We start from the raw sequence: 16552 nt of genomic DNA, 5'->3' as shown, positions 1-16552 counted from the left end.
CTTCAATAAATTCTTCAACAGACCTCCCTTCCTTTCCCCATTCCCCCGTAAAGACTTGGACCTGGCGTTCACGTGGAACACAAATGTATGAACGGTTAAGGGCACGACTAGCGCTGTCCCTATGAGCCCTTGTTTCATCAGTTAATCTAATAAGGTCATCCCTCCCTAAACCATAAGACTGAACTCTAACAAAGGAAAGTAAAGACTAGAAATGATAAATAATATAATAAACTCAAAACTCCGGGTCAACGACCCAGGCATCCTAACAGTTTTAAACACTTCAGTGTTAATCCTTTTGTTGTTTTCAGTTGTTTGAACAATCGTTCAAACAACGTTCAGTGACATATTCACTTTGTGTACAACAATGAATGTCACGTGACATATTCACTGTGTGAATATGTCACGTGACATTCATTGTTGTACACAAACTGATATCCTGTGATTTATCTCTGCTTTAATCCTGTAATTCAGTGTTACTGGATAAACCCCGGCCTCTTGATAAAATGTTCACGCCTGGTTTCATTGACATCATATCCACCCAGAAATCTGGACTTCATTATTTTGCCCTCACATCATTATCTGAACATTAAAACAGCAGCAATGTTAAAATGAATAATGAAAGGACTTTGTTGGCTTCTTTAAAGGTACAGAATATTAATTTTAAATATATGTTTACATGTTTAACTTTGACCAATTTGTTATCAACTGATTATGAGTTATTTTTATATTCAGTATAAATCTAATTGTGTGTGCGTCACAAATTTACTTATTAGGTAAAAATCATACTCAGTCTTTTTTTATGACTTGTTATCTTATGTGCAGCACTTGGTGATTTGTAGAGATTAGAAAATTATTTTGCTGTTACTATTCATGTTGCATTAGTTATCATTTCATCGACACATTTTTTGAAGCTGTTGAGGTTACATTAAAGTCTGTATTTCAGGTGGTAGCTTAATCACATGATAATCTTTCATTGCAGGTGCAACTGTATTCATGTTATACACATTGCATTGTTGTGCTAATTAAAGAGTTGAAGCTCGGTCAATTAATTGATGGTCGGAAGCTTCAGCGGCGCGAGGTCCGACTGATCTATTGAGTAAAGTGACCTTGAGTTATGAAAGAATTGCATACATGCTTACAATACATCACACATAACTTAGAAACTGAATAGAGGCCTGTGTGTTCGGCAACCGGCTGCAGTGGAGTTCTGCCTGGTAACAGATGACTCAGAGTAAGGTCATGCACTGAGGTTAAGACACATGGGCTCCCATCTAGAAAGGTGCTATAAAATTAAAATTTTATTTTATTTATTTATTTTTATCGGTGGCACGGTGGTTAGCACTGTTGCTGCACAGCAAGAAGGTCCTGAGTTCAATTCCCCCATCAGGGTCTTTCTGTGTGGAGTTTGCATGTTCTCCCCGTGTTTGCGTGGGTTCCCTCCGGCTACTCCGTCCAAAGACATGCAGCTTGTGGGGATAGGTTAATTGGATAATCCAAATTGCCACTAGGTGTGAATGTGCGAGTGAATGTGAGTGCGAATGGTTGTCTGTCCCTGTGTCCCTGCCTCTCGCCCTATGACAGCTGGGATAGGCTCCAGCGCCTCACTGTGACCCTGAAAAGGATAAGCAGAAGCAAATGGATGGATGGATAATGTATTTATTTATTTACTTAAACTGGTTAAAACTGGTCTACAGACTGGTGTCTGTGACAATAATACAATCTTCAGGTTGACATTAACAGGATGCAGGTAAACAAACACACAGCTCAAAGTTTGAATCATTTATTTTAGAACAATGACCTCCAGTAAAAATCTGTGATCTGTGTTAATCAGATGAGCAGAAACACCCAAATCATTCAGACACATGGATTACAGGGATTACATCACATGGATTAAACAGCAGAGGTGCACATAAAGCATCAAACACAAGAGTCCACATTAAACATGGTCCAAAACCTTCCCAGTAAAACCACAACAAGCACCAACAACAATGAGATCCTGGATCAGGTTCAGAGTCCAGACAGAGATCATCATCATCATCAGTCTGCTGAACACAGGAAGCAGCTGCTTTTATAACATCAGACAGAACCAGGACCAGGATCCAGGCTCAGTTAGTGGGAACCAGGATACGACCTGAAAGAAGAAGAGACGAGGACACAGTCAGCAACACACTCTGAAAACAAAGAGATCAATGTCAATGATTCAGTAAAGTTTCATGTTTCAGGGCCTGAACCAGGTCTGAGAGTCCTCCAAAAACAGTAAAAACCTGTGTTTGAAACATTAATCTATCTAACAGGGGTCTGAAAATAAACAGCAATGGTCTAAAACTGGGCGAAATGTTAAAACTTCAATATATTAAAAATACTGACGTAAACCAGATCCAAACCAGTTTTAGGCTAATGTAATCTGGTTTTACTTTTGGACTGGTCTGAACTGATTTCTGTGTGTTATGAACTGGTCTGTGAGTGAGAGTCCTGCTCTGACCTCGGGCCTTCCTCCTGTAGTAGATGAATCCAGCCAGAGATAAGATCAGACCCAGGATCAGTCCTGAGGCTCCGATGGCGAGCTTGTTCCTCTCTGACTCAGGCATGGACGAGTCTGAGGACACACAGGTGAGAGTCACACAAGTCTATACACAGACAGGTGTGTACAGGTGTGTAGATACAGACAGGTATTTACCCCAGTCAGTGATTAGAGGTTTCTCCAGGCTGGCGTGCTCCACCTTACAGGAGATCTTCTCTCCAGACCTTCAACACAAACATCAGTGACTCTCAGATCTGGACTTTAAATGTTTAAACTTTAGTGCAGACCTCATATTAACATTTGTTCTGGTTTCATTATTAGAAATGATGCTCCTGGACCTGATGTGGACTCACCTGGGTGTGTACTCCAGGTGTGTGTGGGTCTGGTAGTACCAATCACCATCTGCCATCTCCTCAGTGGAAGTGACATCAGAGCTGACTTCCTGTCCATCTCTCAGCCAGCTCACTTTGATCTTACTGGGGAAGAAGTCATAGATGCTGCAGACCAACATGGCAGGATGGTGACTGTAAGCAGGTGTTGTGGAGTGAAGTCTGACATACGGCTTAACTAGAGGATGTTATGAGTTTCTGTTATTGTTAACGTCATATCATCAGGGATGATTGTATACATGTGCATTAATAAAGATACTGTCAACAGCAGAGTCACATATGACCAGTCTGACATCAGATGATGAATCAGCTGTGAGGAGAAACATCAGCAGCTGTAAACATCATTATTATAAGGTAACACATGCAGAGCTGTATGTGCTGGAAATCTACCAGACTTGAACCTGGATCAGTTTTTATTAATATCGAGCAAAGTGCTGACTCAGAGTGAAACCAGTTTGAACCATCAGTGAACTGTTCCTCCTGCAGATCCAACACGTTCTCACTCCCAACTCGTCAAATGTGTGACGCATGGTCAGGCTCCCTCTGCTTCACTTATCGACGCGCAGGGTACCCCCCTCGCGTCGAGAATTGACGTGCAGGGTCCTCCTATTGAATACTATAGAGCTCCCTAATCGTTGTTTATCGACGAAAAGAGATTTCCGCGCAAGAGCCTGTTGTTCGTATATTTATATATTTCCGAAATCACATTGTAGTGACGTATACTGAACACAATATATTATATAATGTAAGCAACTACCTGAGAAACAGCAGATACAGCAGATAAATTAATTATAGGCTATTACTTTTGCATTTATGGAGGGAGAGGTGTATGCTGGGTAATGGCACAGCTAGCGACTGGGTGACTTTATTCACCCGCTTCGGCTGTTATCAGTCCATACAATGGGCGTTATTAGCACAAATCAGTCCCATAGATGTGGGCCATCTCCACCTGCTAGATTGTTCAGAAGGTTGTTATCATCCATCCAGATGGAGGATCACTAACAGGAGCGTGGAAGACTCCAGAATCCACTCTGGCTGGAATCCGGTGGATACAGCAGTGTTACAGGTAAGACCATTTAAACGGACAGCATTTATAGAAGGACTATTAAAAGTCAGCGAGTGTCAATAATGTTAATGTGGTTATGTTAGTAATACACCGAGTGCTAATATAACAGCTTTAAGATGCATTTGTAGATATTATTACGTGTTTTACCGTCTTTATGGTGCTAGCTTAAAGTTACGGTGTAAACGTTAGCTTATGTTGTAGTAAAGCTGTTACTGTTTAAACGATGTTGGGACAGAAATATTAGCTTCTGTCATGACTGATGAAGTTACTAGTTAATAAAGTTTCCAGTAAAGTGATTAATCGCAGCCACAGATTGACAGTAAATATCTCGATTAGCTTCAATGCATCTGTAATAAATATGTGCAAGTTTCAGTGCTTCGTTTAAACTGTATGATACTTATACTGACCCAGGGTCAGTGTAAAATACAATCCTAGCTGTGTGAACAAAGCCTGGCTCCTTTATTCCTGCATGACAAACCTCAGGATGCAGGTTATTATTACTCTTTCCTGCTGGCACACCTGTCACACCTGAGAGTCAGCTAGAAACTTACAGTGACGTGGACATCATGCAAAGACTGCCAGACTCTGTAATACTGTAAATGATCAGTGACTCAGGTTAACACTAAACTTTAAACAGTACCTCTGTGTCTCTGTGTGTGCTGAACATGTAGGATTGAGTCAGGCTGCATCAGCTGAATGTGTTATTTGTAAATATCATATTTTTTATTCAGGTGTGGGGATAATATGTAAGACTGCAGTGAAGAGATGTACCAGATTAATCCCTGGCCAAAGGCATCGTACTTAAATCAGACTACTGATCCAGCCACATCAGCCTTTTGTGAGGTCTGTTTAAAGTAGACTTAAAATGAACTGCAGGTTCCTGAGAGGTGGACTGAGAGCACAGAAACACATGTTCATACATACAGCTGTAGCAAGCTTACATTAATTTTAAATCGATGTGTTACTCTGATGTCTGTCTCTGTGTTAGTCCTCTGACAGACTGGTACCTGTCCAGGTGTGCTCTACCTATGACTACTGGGACAGGCTCTAATAGAAAGTTTCTATTATTCTCATTTAAGGTATTTAAGTGCTTATGCATATGCTTAGTTGTGACACTGTTGTAGACTGTTCAGTGAAAGTTCCTAAAACTAGATGAACTTACTTCAGCATCAGCAGTTTGAGAAAACAACTCCCTTTACAGGTGCTGATAAGGCCAAGGGCACAAAACAGCTTAACCATTGAAGCGAGATCGATCAACTGTAGACCAGACAACAAACGACGGAGGCCCAGAAAAGTACAATCAAACGATGAGTTTATTGACAACGGAGAACAACCGTCAGCATATGGCTTATTTGCTCTGACAAAAATACACTGAGTTCTGGTTTTATAGCATAGAGGATCACACCCCCACATACACGTCAATACAGGTCAAAAATACATTATGTCCAGTCATTGTTTACAGACAAGGGTACATCTTGTACATCTCTAATAACTATAAACAGACATATAACTTCTCTTTTTGATAACACCTTCCTTTTAAGGTAATAACTTCAAGCTTCAGGGCCTCTAAGGGCTAATAATGGACCCTCGTCCTCAATCACTAAGTAGACTGAATTGGCGCAGGTCTCAAATAAGAAGCAGAAGACACTTGGGCCTTCGCTCAGGCCTGCTACTAGATTTATGTGTATTGTAAGCATGCATGCAATTAACCTGCTATGTTCTCATCTTCCCGCAACATGTATCACCTGGACACTCTCACCAGTGAAGCTTAAAACCCTCTTGGATAGAACATCAACTCTAAACAAGCACAGTTATGCATTGTGTATAGAATGAACTCAACCTGTGAATAGAATGAATGTGATGACAAACATATTCAATGCAATATGAACCCTGTAAACAATATTACTGATAAAATAATACTGTAGAACATGTTATTAATGCATTTATCATAAGGCAGAGTATATGGCAGCAATAAAAGAATCTCTAAATCCCAACATTCCCTCTTTTGACATTCCATCAAGGAATGTCACCATACCTCATGTTGTATCACTCCCTGGCCCACTCTATGTGTTCTAAGTTCATCTGGTAGATGCCCTCAACCCAGCCAGGGTTAGGAACCCTCGCCATTACTTTTACCAACAATCCTCTGACACAAGGAATGATACAACAACTAGCGATGACCAGTATTCCCAAAAGTACAGTCAAAGAAAACATCACTGACATAGCCACACCTTTCCATTGTCCAAACACAGATGTCATCCAGGACGCCAGCAGATTTTCGATACCTGAGTGTTCATGCATAGTTTTAGACAATTCGATTTTGCTCTCCCGTCAGTGAACTCGGACCCAATTGTTCTGCGAACCCCATCATGGCGTCCCTGGTTTGGTTAGAGAGTCTCAGCAGATTCCAATGAACATAGTTACTTTCAAATTCTACCACTATCAGATTTACCAGCTTGTACTCATCTGGAACTCTCCTGGGCACTCCAATAGAGTCTAGGTTGGAGAGTTTAACCTAGGGTCATATGCATGTGTACCCTGGGTCCCTCTTTCGGCCAAAATATGTCTCTTACCTCTGGCGGCTAAGGTACGTGTGTTGTGTTGTGGAATAGCCTTTACCTGCCTAACTGAAGCACAGGCAACACAGTCAGATACATGTTGTTCTCTAGCATTTTGAGCCACCCAATCAAGCCAGAGGTTACTGTCCTTGAAACCGGTGGCACGCTTTATCAAATCCTTAGGCTTCAGTCTGGAGTAATCTGTCGTCAGAAGTAATCTCTCTTTTGGTTCCTGTTCCTTTTGAGCTACTGTTCTCGAAGTTACCATCTGATCAGTCAGAATGGTGATTAAGCTTTCTGCGAGCGGCTTAGACTTTGCATCAACTAAATTTGCCCTAAGCATATCATGGGGTGATTGCAGACCCATACATCATACGCTCTCCAGCTACTACTAGCTCCTGTACACTTAATAACGTCACACAAATCAAATGTGAATGAGCGGGTAGACCCTTTACCATAATTCAACCCTATGCCCTTATTCCTGCTGAGACACTCATCACCTTTACCTGACACCTCGCGCTTTTGTCTTTTTACCGATCCTGTTTTAGCAACTACAGTCTCAGGAAGTGCTGTGCTGGACTGGCCTCCGTGTTCAGACAAGTGGTCCAGAGTGCCCTGCAAAATATAGACAATAAACAACACAGCCATAGTTAATATCATTGCATACAATAAACATGTAGTTGTAAGGAACATTCTAATCAGTTTTCTCATTATGTGTCTCTGATTCGTGTGTTTGCATCATGTTATATAAACTTTATATCCTGGAATGAAACTCCCCTGCTTTTGTGGAGTCCTCAACTTGTCACCGCTCCTTTCTGCTGGCGTGGCGACCTTCTGCGCTGCTCCTCTTCTCTCTTCGGCCTCCCAGGTAGACTACTGGTTGGCCCGTTGCACAGGTGAGAGGATTTATTTTGCCTCTGCTCGTTATCGTTGACACCTGTGTTAGTTAAAGACGAGTTTTCCTCTGGCAAGCTCTCATGTGCTGGCGCACACTGCGACCAATGATACCAGGTATCGCCTTTCCCTTTCAGTTGAACTGCTGTAGTTGTTCTGGCAACGACCTCATAAGGACCCGTCCAGCGTGGCTCCTTTCACTGCTGGAGCTCCTCGTGGGCTCAAATTCAGTTCCTTGTTTGCAGACTATAGCATAGCCTGCTTTCGATCCTTCTTCATCACGATGACAGCAGCCATCTCTGAACCAATCCTCAGCTCCAGGGATAGGTTCTGCTTTTAAATCTTCCCTGACTTTCCCTTCAACTTCTGCTTTCTTAGTACAATCATGAGGTTCTCCTGATCCCATTAAATCTGCCATATTGATTCCTTCATGTGTAAATGTCAGATTTGGAGCATCTAAAACTTTACTCAGTCTCTGTTGTGCTAATGATGTCATAGTTGAACGCCTGCGAGTTCACATATGCCACCACACTATGTGTAGTCAGAACTTTTAGTGGGTGTTCTCTCACTGCATGTGCTGTTTTCTATATTATTTTGGCAACCCCTGCTGCATGCTGTGCGCATGTAGGGTGCCTTGCTTCTGTTGGACTCCACCTTATGCTGACATACATAAGTACCTGTCTTTCTTTATTCAATCATCTTCCGGGGGTGAGAGACCTCTGCAGAGCTCAAACGCCAGTTGCAAGAGCTCTCTAACATTAGAATCATCAGCTGTGACCTATATGGTGTTATTTCGGTACTTTACACGTCATACAGGCTTGAACGTTGTTTATATGGGGAGTTCCTCTTTTTTGTGTCTATATCTATTAATATGCCTTGTGCACTAAAACTTCCTGTTTTTCAATCTGGCTGAGCACTTGTTTGTAAGTCAAAGGTGGCCTTGCTCTACAAGCCTTCATTATTAAAGTACATAAAACAGGATAATGAGCAGATACACATTAAAAATATTTCTTTTATTCCTAACACCAGTCCCCCTTTTTCATTTTTCACTTGAGAAATGAACTAATTCCTAATTTATCACATTAAGTTTACTTCAATACAATTCAATTGAATTTTATTTATATAGCGCTAAATCACAACAAAAATTGCCTCCAGGCGCTTCATAGATACAGAGAAAAACCCAACAATCTTGTGACGCCCTATGAGCAAGCACTTTGGCAACAGTGGGAAGGAAAAACTCCCTTTTAACAGGAAGAAACCTCCAGCAGAACCACGCTCAGGTACGGGCAGCCATCTGCTGCGACCGCTCGGCGTGAGCTAACAGAGGCTTTGAAGAGAGAGACCTAATATTTAATAATCCACATTTCACTGTTTTATTCTTCGGTTAAATGTGGATTCTGTATTGTTCTTGCTTTGTTACTATTGATGTTTAAGTTGTTTTATTGCTAGATTTGGTTTGTTGCTGTCTGTTTGGGAGCTGTCTCTATGGATAAGGGTGTTTGGCAGGGTAGCATCAGGAGAGAAGCTCCAGAGAGGCATGTTCCCTGTTAAAGCTAAAATATAACCAAAGAAATTATGCTAAACAAACAAAACCTTTCAATTCCCAAACCCTATCTGTCTCCTCAACGATGTTTTCAATGTTTAAAATAAATCAAACAAATAACTTAAGCTGTGTGACAGCACCTTGCGTTTACGCCAGGCTGTGAGCTGCCCTAAATCTACTTGCTACACCCCCTTTTCACCTAGTTTAATTTTTTAATCCTAATTTAAACTATTCCTGACTTCCCTCAGTGCACACTGTAAAGTGTAAAAGATACAATTAGCTTTCTCCTGGTAAAAGGTCCTACATTATTTTCTCGACCTTTGGAAACCTCCTCTATCGAGTTAACCCATTTCATTTTTCAAACTTAGGCCTGATTTCTTCGCCCCCTTTAACGGGTAGCGCATATCCGGTCTGAACACTGTGTTTGGGCAATTTACGAATTGTTGCAGGATTTCTATGTTATGTAAAGTTCCTCTCATCCCTTTTATGCTTCCATTATAACCTATGTCTAACCAGCTTTTGATCTTCTTTGTAATATAAACAACTAGGTGTATTTGTGCTCTGTTTCTCTCCTTTCTCTGGTTGGTTCCGTTCGATCTCAGGCTTCCAGGATTCTTGCCACCCCTGTGGTCGCTGTGGTCCTGAACTCTTCTCCTGTAAAGGATAGAAAACAAACAGCCTCTCTCTGCTACACCTCACTAATCTACTGTGTTCATCTAAGGTTCCTTTAATCATTCAAAGTTGTTTCACCATATCATGTTCTGGGCTCTGTTCTTCATATTAACTTTACTTAATCTCCATGCCCTTCATATGTGTGAGCAACACTGTTAGCCTTGTTAAACACACCCAGGGTAAGATATAAACCATCACCATCTGAGCATAGAAACAGATCAAAAAGAACCACAAAACAATTTCTATATCTAAATTATCAAAAACCCCAAACGTCATAAAACGATCCTAAAACCCATTTCAAATTAAACCTTAAATCCTGTAACTCCCCCCTTTTGTGACACATCTTATGTGTTACAAACTCAAAATCCTTCACTCGAGCTTAGGAAATTAAAAGAAAAAGGTTAGTCATATCATATTAAATATTCATGCTCCGGCCCTTCAAACCTGTGTTTAAGGAATGAAATCAAATTAATCATTATGTCCAATCTTTTCTTGGCTCCATCCACAGCCTGCATCCTTGGAACTTCCTAGAAACAAAAACCTGTATGTTAACCTCAACTTCACATTTCATACTCAGTTTTTCCTCACTTATGATCCAACCTGTATTATAAGAAAGGAAACTTAAACCAGAACAGTTATCAGTCATGTGTCCAACCTTAGTCCAGTCTTTATCTCAGTGTCCAGTCGGTCCAACCTATGGTCTGCCTCGTCCGTCCAGTCACCATCCATTTACACACATTCACTCACATGCATTAACATCAGGTATTGCTGACAGTGGAGACTATCTCGCAAATATTCAGTCTTCACTCTCAGCAACATCAACTCATTTATTTGTTTTACTTTGTTTTTAGGAAAATAGTTCTTTCTGCTTTTAGACTGGATTGGCTCGCGGCCATCCTTTTAGACAGAGACTTAGCCTTCTCCTCTGCCCATTGTAATCTGGAAAAGGTCACCGAGAATTTTCAGCGCTGTTATCCACTCTTTTGCAGGCCTGCTTAGAACAAAAATGAGAAAAAGAGAGCTGATTATTGGCTCATCCAAACACAAAACAAAATCACCTGACAGGTTTTTTCTAAGTGCACTGTTACAAAAATGATGGACCCCCTTAGACATGTGCATGTTTGATAAAACTCCCTCTATTAAAATGAGAAAACAACACAAATCTAACCGATAGAAGTAACCCATCACTACAACAACAACCTCAACAATCTTAAACACAGAACATTTTGCCACAAGTTCTTCAGGGTCCTAACACTCTCAGGTCAACTAACATCACCTCACCTGCTCAAAACACAGAAAATCTCGTTAAACACCACACAACTTGCACACCATCATCACTAAATTCTAAATTTTCTCTTCTGAAAACTTACTACGCACTAAGCGAGTTGGACAACATGATGAACAGACTCCTATGCTAAACCTGCTATCTGATGTTCATGAGCTCTTTTGTATTCTAAGGTTAACGCATTTTCTATTTGTGTGTGTGATTATGTATATGTTTCTTTTCGTGGTTTTTTCAGACTCCCTCACAAGGTTCCACTTAAACAGTCAGTTTTTCTCTTTCCCAAATTTGATCTCCCTCCTTAAATAACAACATTCCTTGTCCTCAGCCAGAAGTTAGAGCTTGATTTTCAGGTTCAGGGAACAATTCACCCTGAAAGACAGTGAGTGTCTCCCCTCTTTGGCTCATCACTCGTCATTGTTAATGACATTTCCCCCTCTGCCCCAGCGGCTTTACCCTTCAAGTCCCGTCTCCTCCAGTGAGTCCAAGCTCACTTAGGGACCTAGGTTCAAGCAATCGTGACTGCGCCTTGCCTTAGGTTGTCCCAGGGTTTCGAGGTGGGATCTTACCCGTCATGGGCTGTCCAGCCTTCCATGCTTCGCCTGATACGGGGCCAACTGGGCACGGGTGCTATGAGGGGAGGGGACACACTGACTCTGGAAATCAAAGGAGTGTAACCTGCTTTCTTCATTCCATCAGTATATTAAGCTATCTCACTTCTTGATTATTCCCAACATTTCACCTGTAACAATTTGTGTACATGTGTTTTCAATTCATTAATGTAAATGTTAGTTCATGTATTTATTTTCTCAGTCTTTCTTTTTCTAAAACATGTAAATAATATATTTTATTACTTTTTCTTAAGACATTCAGTCTCTAATTGCTCTGTTTTCATGCTGCAACGTCTCTCCCCAGCTATAATCAGACTTCCTGTTTGACGCACACACACTCTCTCAGGCCTCCTCTATTCACGCACTCCCTATGAGTTATTATTACTTATTTATTATTTTGTACAAATCACACAGAATCATTCAAATCAAGTACTCACAACATTCACACACTTAGAAGCACTCAAAATACGCTTTCCTAAGAGTATTTTATCAAACATGCTTGCTTAGAATCAAAAAGAGCAAGTAGACAACACTCAGTGCGTCTGTCCTTTAAAAAGAAGAGAAATAAACACATATGGGACAATTCTCCCCATCTTAGACAAAATGTGACCTTTAATGTCCGTTTCCAAGTCATGTTCTTCTCTACACACGACTCTTGGCCTCCAGGGCATAAAACTTTGAGCATAATCTTTTACTTTACAAGAACCCTCATACTAAGACTAAGACTGCTATATGTGCACTTCTTTCTTTGACAAAGTTGTATTTTGTATTTTCTTACTCAGCTGTATATAGTATTGGTATTCTATTTTATTCTATTGTATATATTATTCTATTTCTACTTTATTTTATTGCATTCCAGTGTTTTCTAATTTTTGCTGCATAACTTTGCACTTTTGCTTTAACAAAACAAATTTCCCACCTATGGGACTGACTAAGATCATCTTTATTTTTAACTAGCCCAAATGAAATTCTAGTTCAATGCACACATGTGTTGCAGTTTAAAATTAAAAGAGGAAGTAACTCACACCCAAGTACTGTGTGTGTGTGTGTGTTAATGTCTGTGTCCCTTTAAATGAAAAAGGTGAACACATGTGGTGAGTTTTCCTCAATTTACACAAAATATGACATGAAATATCCTTTTCTAATTCCTGTTCTTCTTTAAACACCATGAATGACCTCCAGGTCATAACCTTTGGACTTATAACTCTGATATAAGCCCACACAGCGCACCAAGCACAGAGAAAATTCAACCTCAGTGCTTCAGAATTCTCCTCAAAATTCAGAAACTGTTTCTGTCATTTATCTGCCCAAGAACTTCATCATATGGACCTCGCCGGGTCCAGTAATCTTCAGCACACGTATCTCACTGCAACCAGTGAAGATTTAAAAACAGTTTATTGTCTCAGTTTACCCAGTATTAACTTATCAGGTGGACCGCAGCCGATCCATACATCTCAACACAATCGTGTGTTCACCTTTACACAACTTATTCTTTACTTGTATCACAACACATCTAGTAATATCATCAGAATTACTTCAACATGGTAAACATTGATTTTCCTTTAAAATCAACTTACCCTTAAACTCAAGATCACAGCTGACTCGATTCTCTGAAATCCTGAGTCATTTAAAACACCTCAACTCACGGTGTTCTTTTCTCGGACCCCTTCGTCCGAGCTCACTCTTTTTACCCCGGCATCTCCCCCAGATTGTTACGAGATCTTCATAAACCCAAAAGTAAGCATATTATTTCCCTAATCAAAAGTGAAGCCGTTCCTCACACAGTAATTCTTCATCCAACAGCCTTTGTGTTTTGAAACCAAAAAGAGGAAGGAACAGCGCCCAATTTTAAACTGTGCATGCTGTCACTGAACAACACACACACACAGACACAGACCCAGGGCAATTCTTCCTGGATCATTTATCAACGTTCGAACAAACACAGTCCGCATTGATTATTTTCTGGACCTCAGCAGATCCACCAAAATTCATATAAATATATCAGCCATTAACCGATTTATTTCTTTTCCTCAGACCACGCCGGATCTGTTAATATCAACAACACTGCACACTCAGAATTGTGCAGCTGATTCTTCCCGTCAGACCGCGCCGGATCTGTTACTTCAGCACAATAAACACTGATTTTCCTTCAAAATCAGTTTACCAAGAGCCACAAAACCATTTCTGACTCGATTTTCTGAACTTCTGTGTCACTTAAACATCCTGACAGCACCAGGTGTTTCTGTCGGACTTCCTCGTCCGAACTTAATCCTTTTACTTACAAATAAGCGTCTCCCAAAATGATCCTCTTGATCATTAGCTATTCACCGAGCCCACAACTCTCGGCAACACCACCTGACATATGCCCACGCCGGAGCTCCTCTTTGAAGTCTCAAAGAGGTACAGGAGTTTGACACTTATTAAACCATAAGCTGACCAATAACTCTTATATTCTTCTATTCTTAAACATGCATTGGTCTCTTTTTCTCTTTTACCATGAAATACCATATAACCTTTTAACTCAGTACTGTCTGTTTCTCAAAGTTTCATTATCCTTGCTTCAAAGCTTCTCATTACTTCAAAGTTACTCATTCATTACTTCGATGTTTTACTTTATTCTCGAGAATTCAGTTTTACCCCTACTGCGCCAATTTAGTAGTTAAGATCATCTACTCAGCGAACAGATAATTTAGAATTCAGTCAATTTGCACAAATTTGCTTATTGAACAGGTTTGTGCGTACCTTTTAATCTTTTAGACCGGTCCTCTGTTCACCTCATATCAGATCCAACCTTCGGCCACATTAGTTCTCTCTGATTTAATCTAGAAACTTCACGGTCTGCCGTACACAGAATCTCTTTTCCCTTTTCTTTAACAAGAGATACTCAAAAATTCTGCAAATTCTCTCCACTCAGGAGGAGGCTCACAGCTTTATTCTTACTCTGTTTCTGGTTGGATTAAAACAACTCTTATATTAGAATCACCCTGTCCAGTGATACTGTATTTCAAAATCACCAAAGGCACGCTCACAAAACAGGAAAAAAGCTTCAGCAGCCTTAATGGGATCCCCGTGGGCCTCTCACTGTCTATTTCCAAGCACCTATAATGAAACAACGGCACAATGAGCATGCCTTTTTATCTACCCCTCATTTAATCAATGTATCTATTCTTTGTTAAAATTAAAAGGGGAAGTGACCGCACCCAAATTTTAACTGCGCACTTTTCCCCAGCAAAAAAGAACGGAAAAAGAGACTTTTACAGCCCCTCTCACACACAGCCTGCAGCCGGCTGGCACTTAAATCATTGCAGAGAGTTTCTTACGTCACGGTTTCCAGCTGTATGAGTGGGTCCCTACAACCCGGATATACACACCGCTGCTCGTCTTTAAGAGACGTCAACAGGTCTGCAAATTCTCCAGGAATATCAACAAAAACACAGCTTTTCTCGGCCCACGGCGGGTCCACAAATTTTCACTGACCACGGCGGGTCCACAAATGCATAGGTAATACTTTTTAATCGTCTCTCATAGCTCACAGTATTTATTCTCAGAGTTACTTCAACACAACAGACCTTAGTTTCACTTTACTGCTCGGCTGGCTTTACTGCAAAACCTCAAGCTTACGGCTGACCTGAGTTTCTCTTAAATCATATATCAACTTCCTCGGACTCTTGCGTCCGGTATTTTACTCTTTTTCTCACAATTAAGTGTCTCCCTAACAATGATCCTCTGCGATCACCAGGGCTATATCTGAGGCCACAACTCTCAGCGGGGCCCCTCCCCTAGTATAATCCTAGGAAACGTCTTTCCCAGGGAGGGAGTTCTTCAACTCCTTGACTTTTAAACACTTATAATCTCTTTATTCCTTAATCACAGCTCAATCTCTCTATTTCCTTAAAACAACATCTCTAGTTACTTTTAGCTCAGTACTGCTTTTTCCGAGCGACCGTGAACACAACACAACTCTTAAGTTTCACTTTTGTTGCAACAAAGGTTTTCGTTTCAAACAAAACTCAAAACAGAGATCAACGGATGACCACTTGACTACATATTCTAGAATTATAATCCACTACAGCACAATTTCAGTTTAAGAGGTTTGTGCCTTACCTTTTTGCGGGCCCAATAGTCAAGCCATCACCGTGACGTCTGCCGTTCGATCACCTGATCTGGCCTCGACCTCCGCCGACAACAAACACCTGTACCTCTTACTGCTGATCTTTAGTTGCCCGCATCCTCCACCAAATGAAGCGAGATCGATCAACTGTAGACCAGACAACAAACGACGGAGGCCCAGAAAAGTACAATCAAACGATGAGTTTATTGACAACGGAGAACAACCATCAGCATATGGCCTGTTTTGCTCTGACAAAAATACACTGAGTTCTGGTTTTATAGCATAGAGGATCACACCCCCACATACACGTCAATACAGGTCAAAAATACATTATGTCCAGTCATTGTTTACAGACAAGGGTACATCTTGTACATCTCTAATAACTATAAACGGACATATAACTTCTCTCTTTGATAACACCTTCCTTTTAAGGTAATAACTTCAAGCTTCAGGGCCTCTAAGGGCTAATAATTGACCCTCGTCCTCAATCACTAAGTAGACTGAATTGGCGCAGGTCTCAAATAAGAAGCAGAAGACACTTGGGCCTTCGCTCAGGCCTGCTACTAGATTTATGTGTATTGTAAGCATGCATGCAATTAACCTGCTATGTTCTCATCTTCCCTCAACATGTATCACCTGGACACTCTCACCAGTGAAGCTTAAAACCCTCTTGGATAGAACATCAACTCTAAACAAGCACAGTTATGCATTGTGTATAGAATGAACTCAACCTGTGAATAGAATGAATGTGATGACAAACATATTCAATGCAATATGAACCCTGTAAACAATATTACTGATAAAATAATACTGTAGAACATGTTATTAATGCATTTATCATAAGGCAGAGTATATGGCAGCAATAAAAGAATCTCTAAATCCCAACAGAGCATTCCTAGATGAAC

The 16552-nt window shown here is 40.7% G+C and overlaps 1 protein-coding gene across 1 annotated transcript; it reads right to left on the bottom strand.

The window, feature by feature from the left end:
* Positions 1–1764: 1764 nt before the first annotated feature.
* LOC100703681 (rano class II histocompatibility antigen, A beta chain) lies at positions 1765–3099 on the bottom strand. The gene is made up of 4 exons (XM_025904225.1): positions 2875–3099; positions 2678–2745; positions 2483–2596; positions 1765–2131 (listed from the first exon to the last, which is right to left on the bottom strand). Exons 1-4 carry the CDS (start codon positions 3030–3032, stop codon positions 2106–2108), a joined length of 366 nt encoding a protein of 121 aa, XP_025760010.1. The 5' UTR covers positions 3033–3099; the 3' UTR covers positions 1765–2105.
* Between the last annotated feature and the right edge of the window lie 13453 nt (positions 3100–16552).

This window comes from Oreochromis niloticus, unplaced genomic scaffold, assembly GCF_001858045.2.
Source record: "Oreochromis niloticus isolate F11D_XX unplaced genomic scaffold, O_niloticus_UMD_NMBU tig00000402_pilon, whole genome shotgun sequence".
Classification (NCBI taxonomy): Eukaryota; Metazoa; Chordata; class Actinopteri; order Cichliformes; family Cichlidae; genus Oreochromis; species Oreochromis niloticus.
This window is presented reverse-complemented; position numbering and strand designations above follow the sequence as displayed.

Excerpts from the sequence above, each read along its gene's own strand:
- LOC100703681 (XM_025904225.1), bottom strand. The coding sequence starts at position 3,032 with ATGTTGGTCTGCAGCATCTATGACTTCTTCCCCAGTAAGATCAAAGTG. Across the intron at positions 2,746-2,874 it reads CACCTGGAGTACACACCCAG|GTCTGGAGAGAAGATCTCCT; the intron begins GTGAGTCCACAT and ends TTTGTGTTGAAG. Across the intron at positions 2,132-2,482 it reads CTACAGGAGGAAGGCCCGAG|GTCGTATCCTGGTTCCCACT; the intron begins GTCAGAGCAGGA and ends TTCTTCTTTCAG.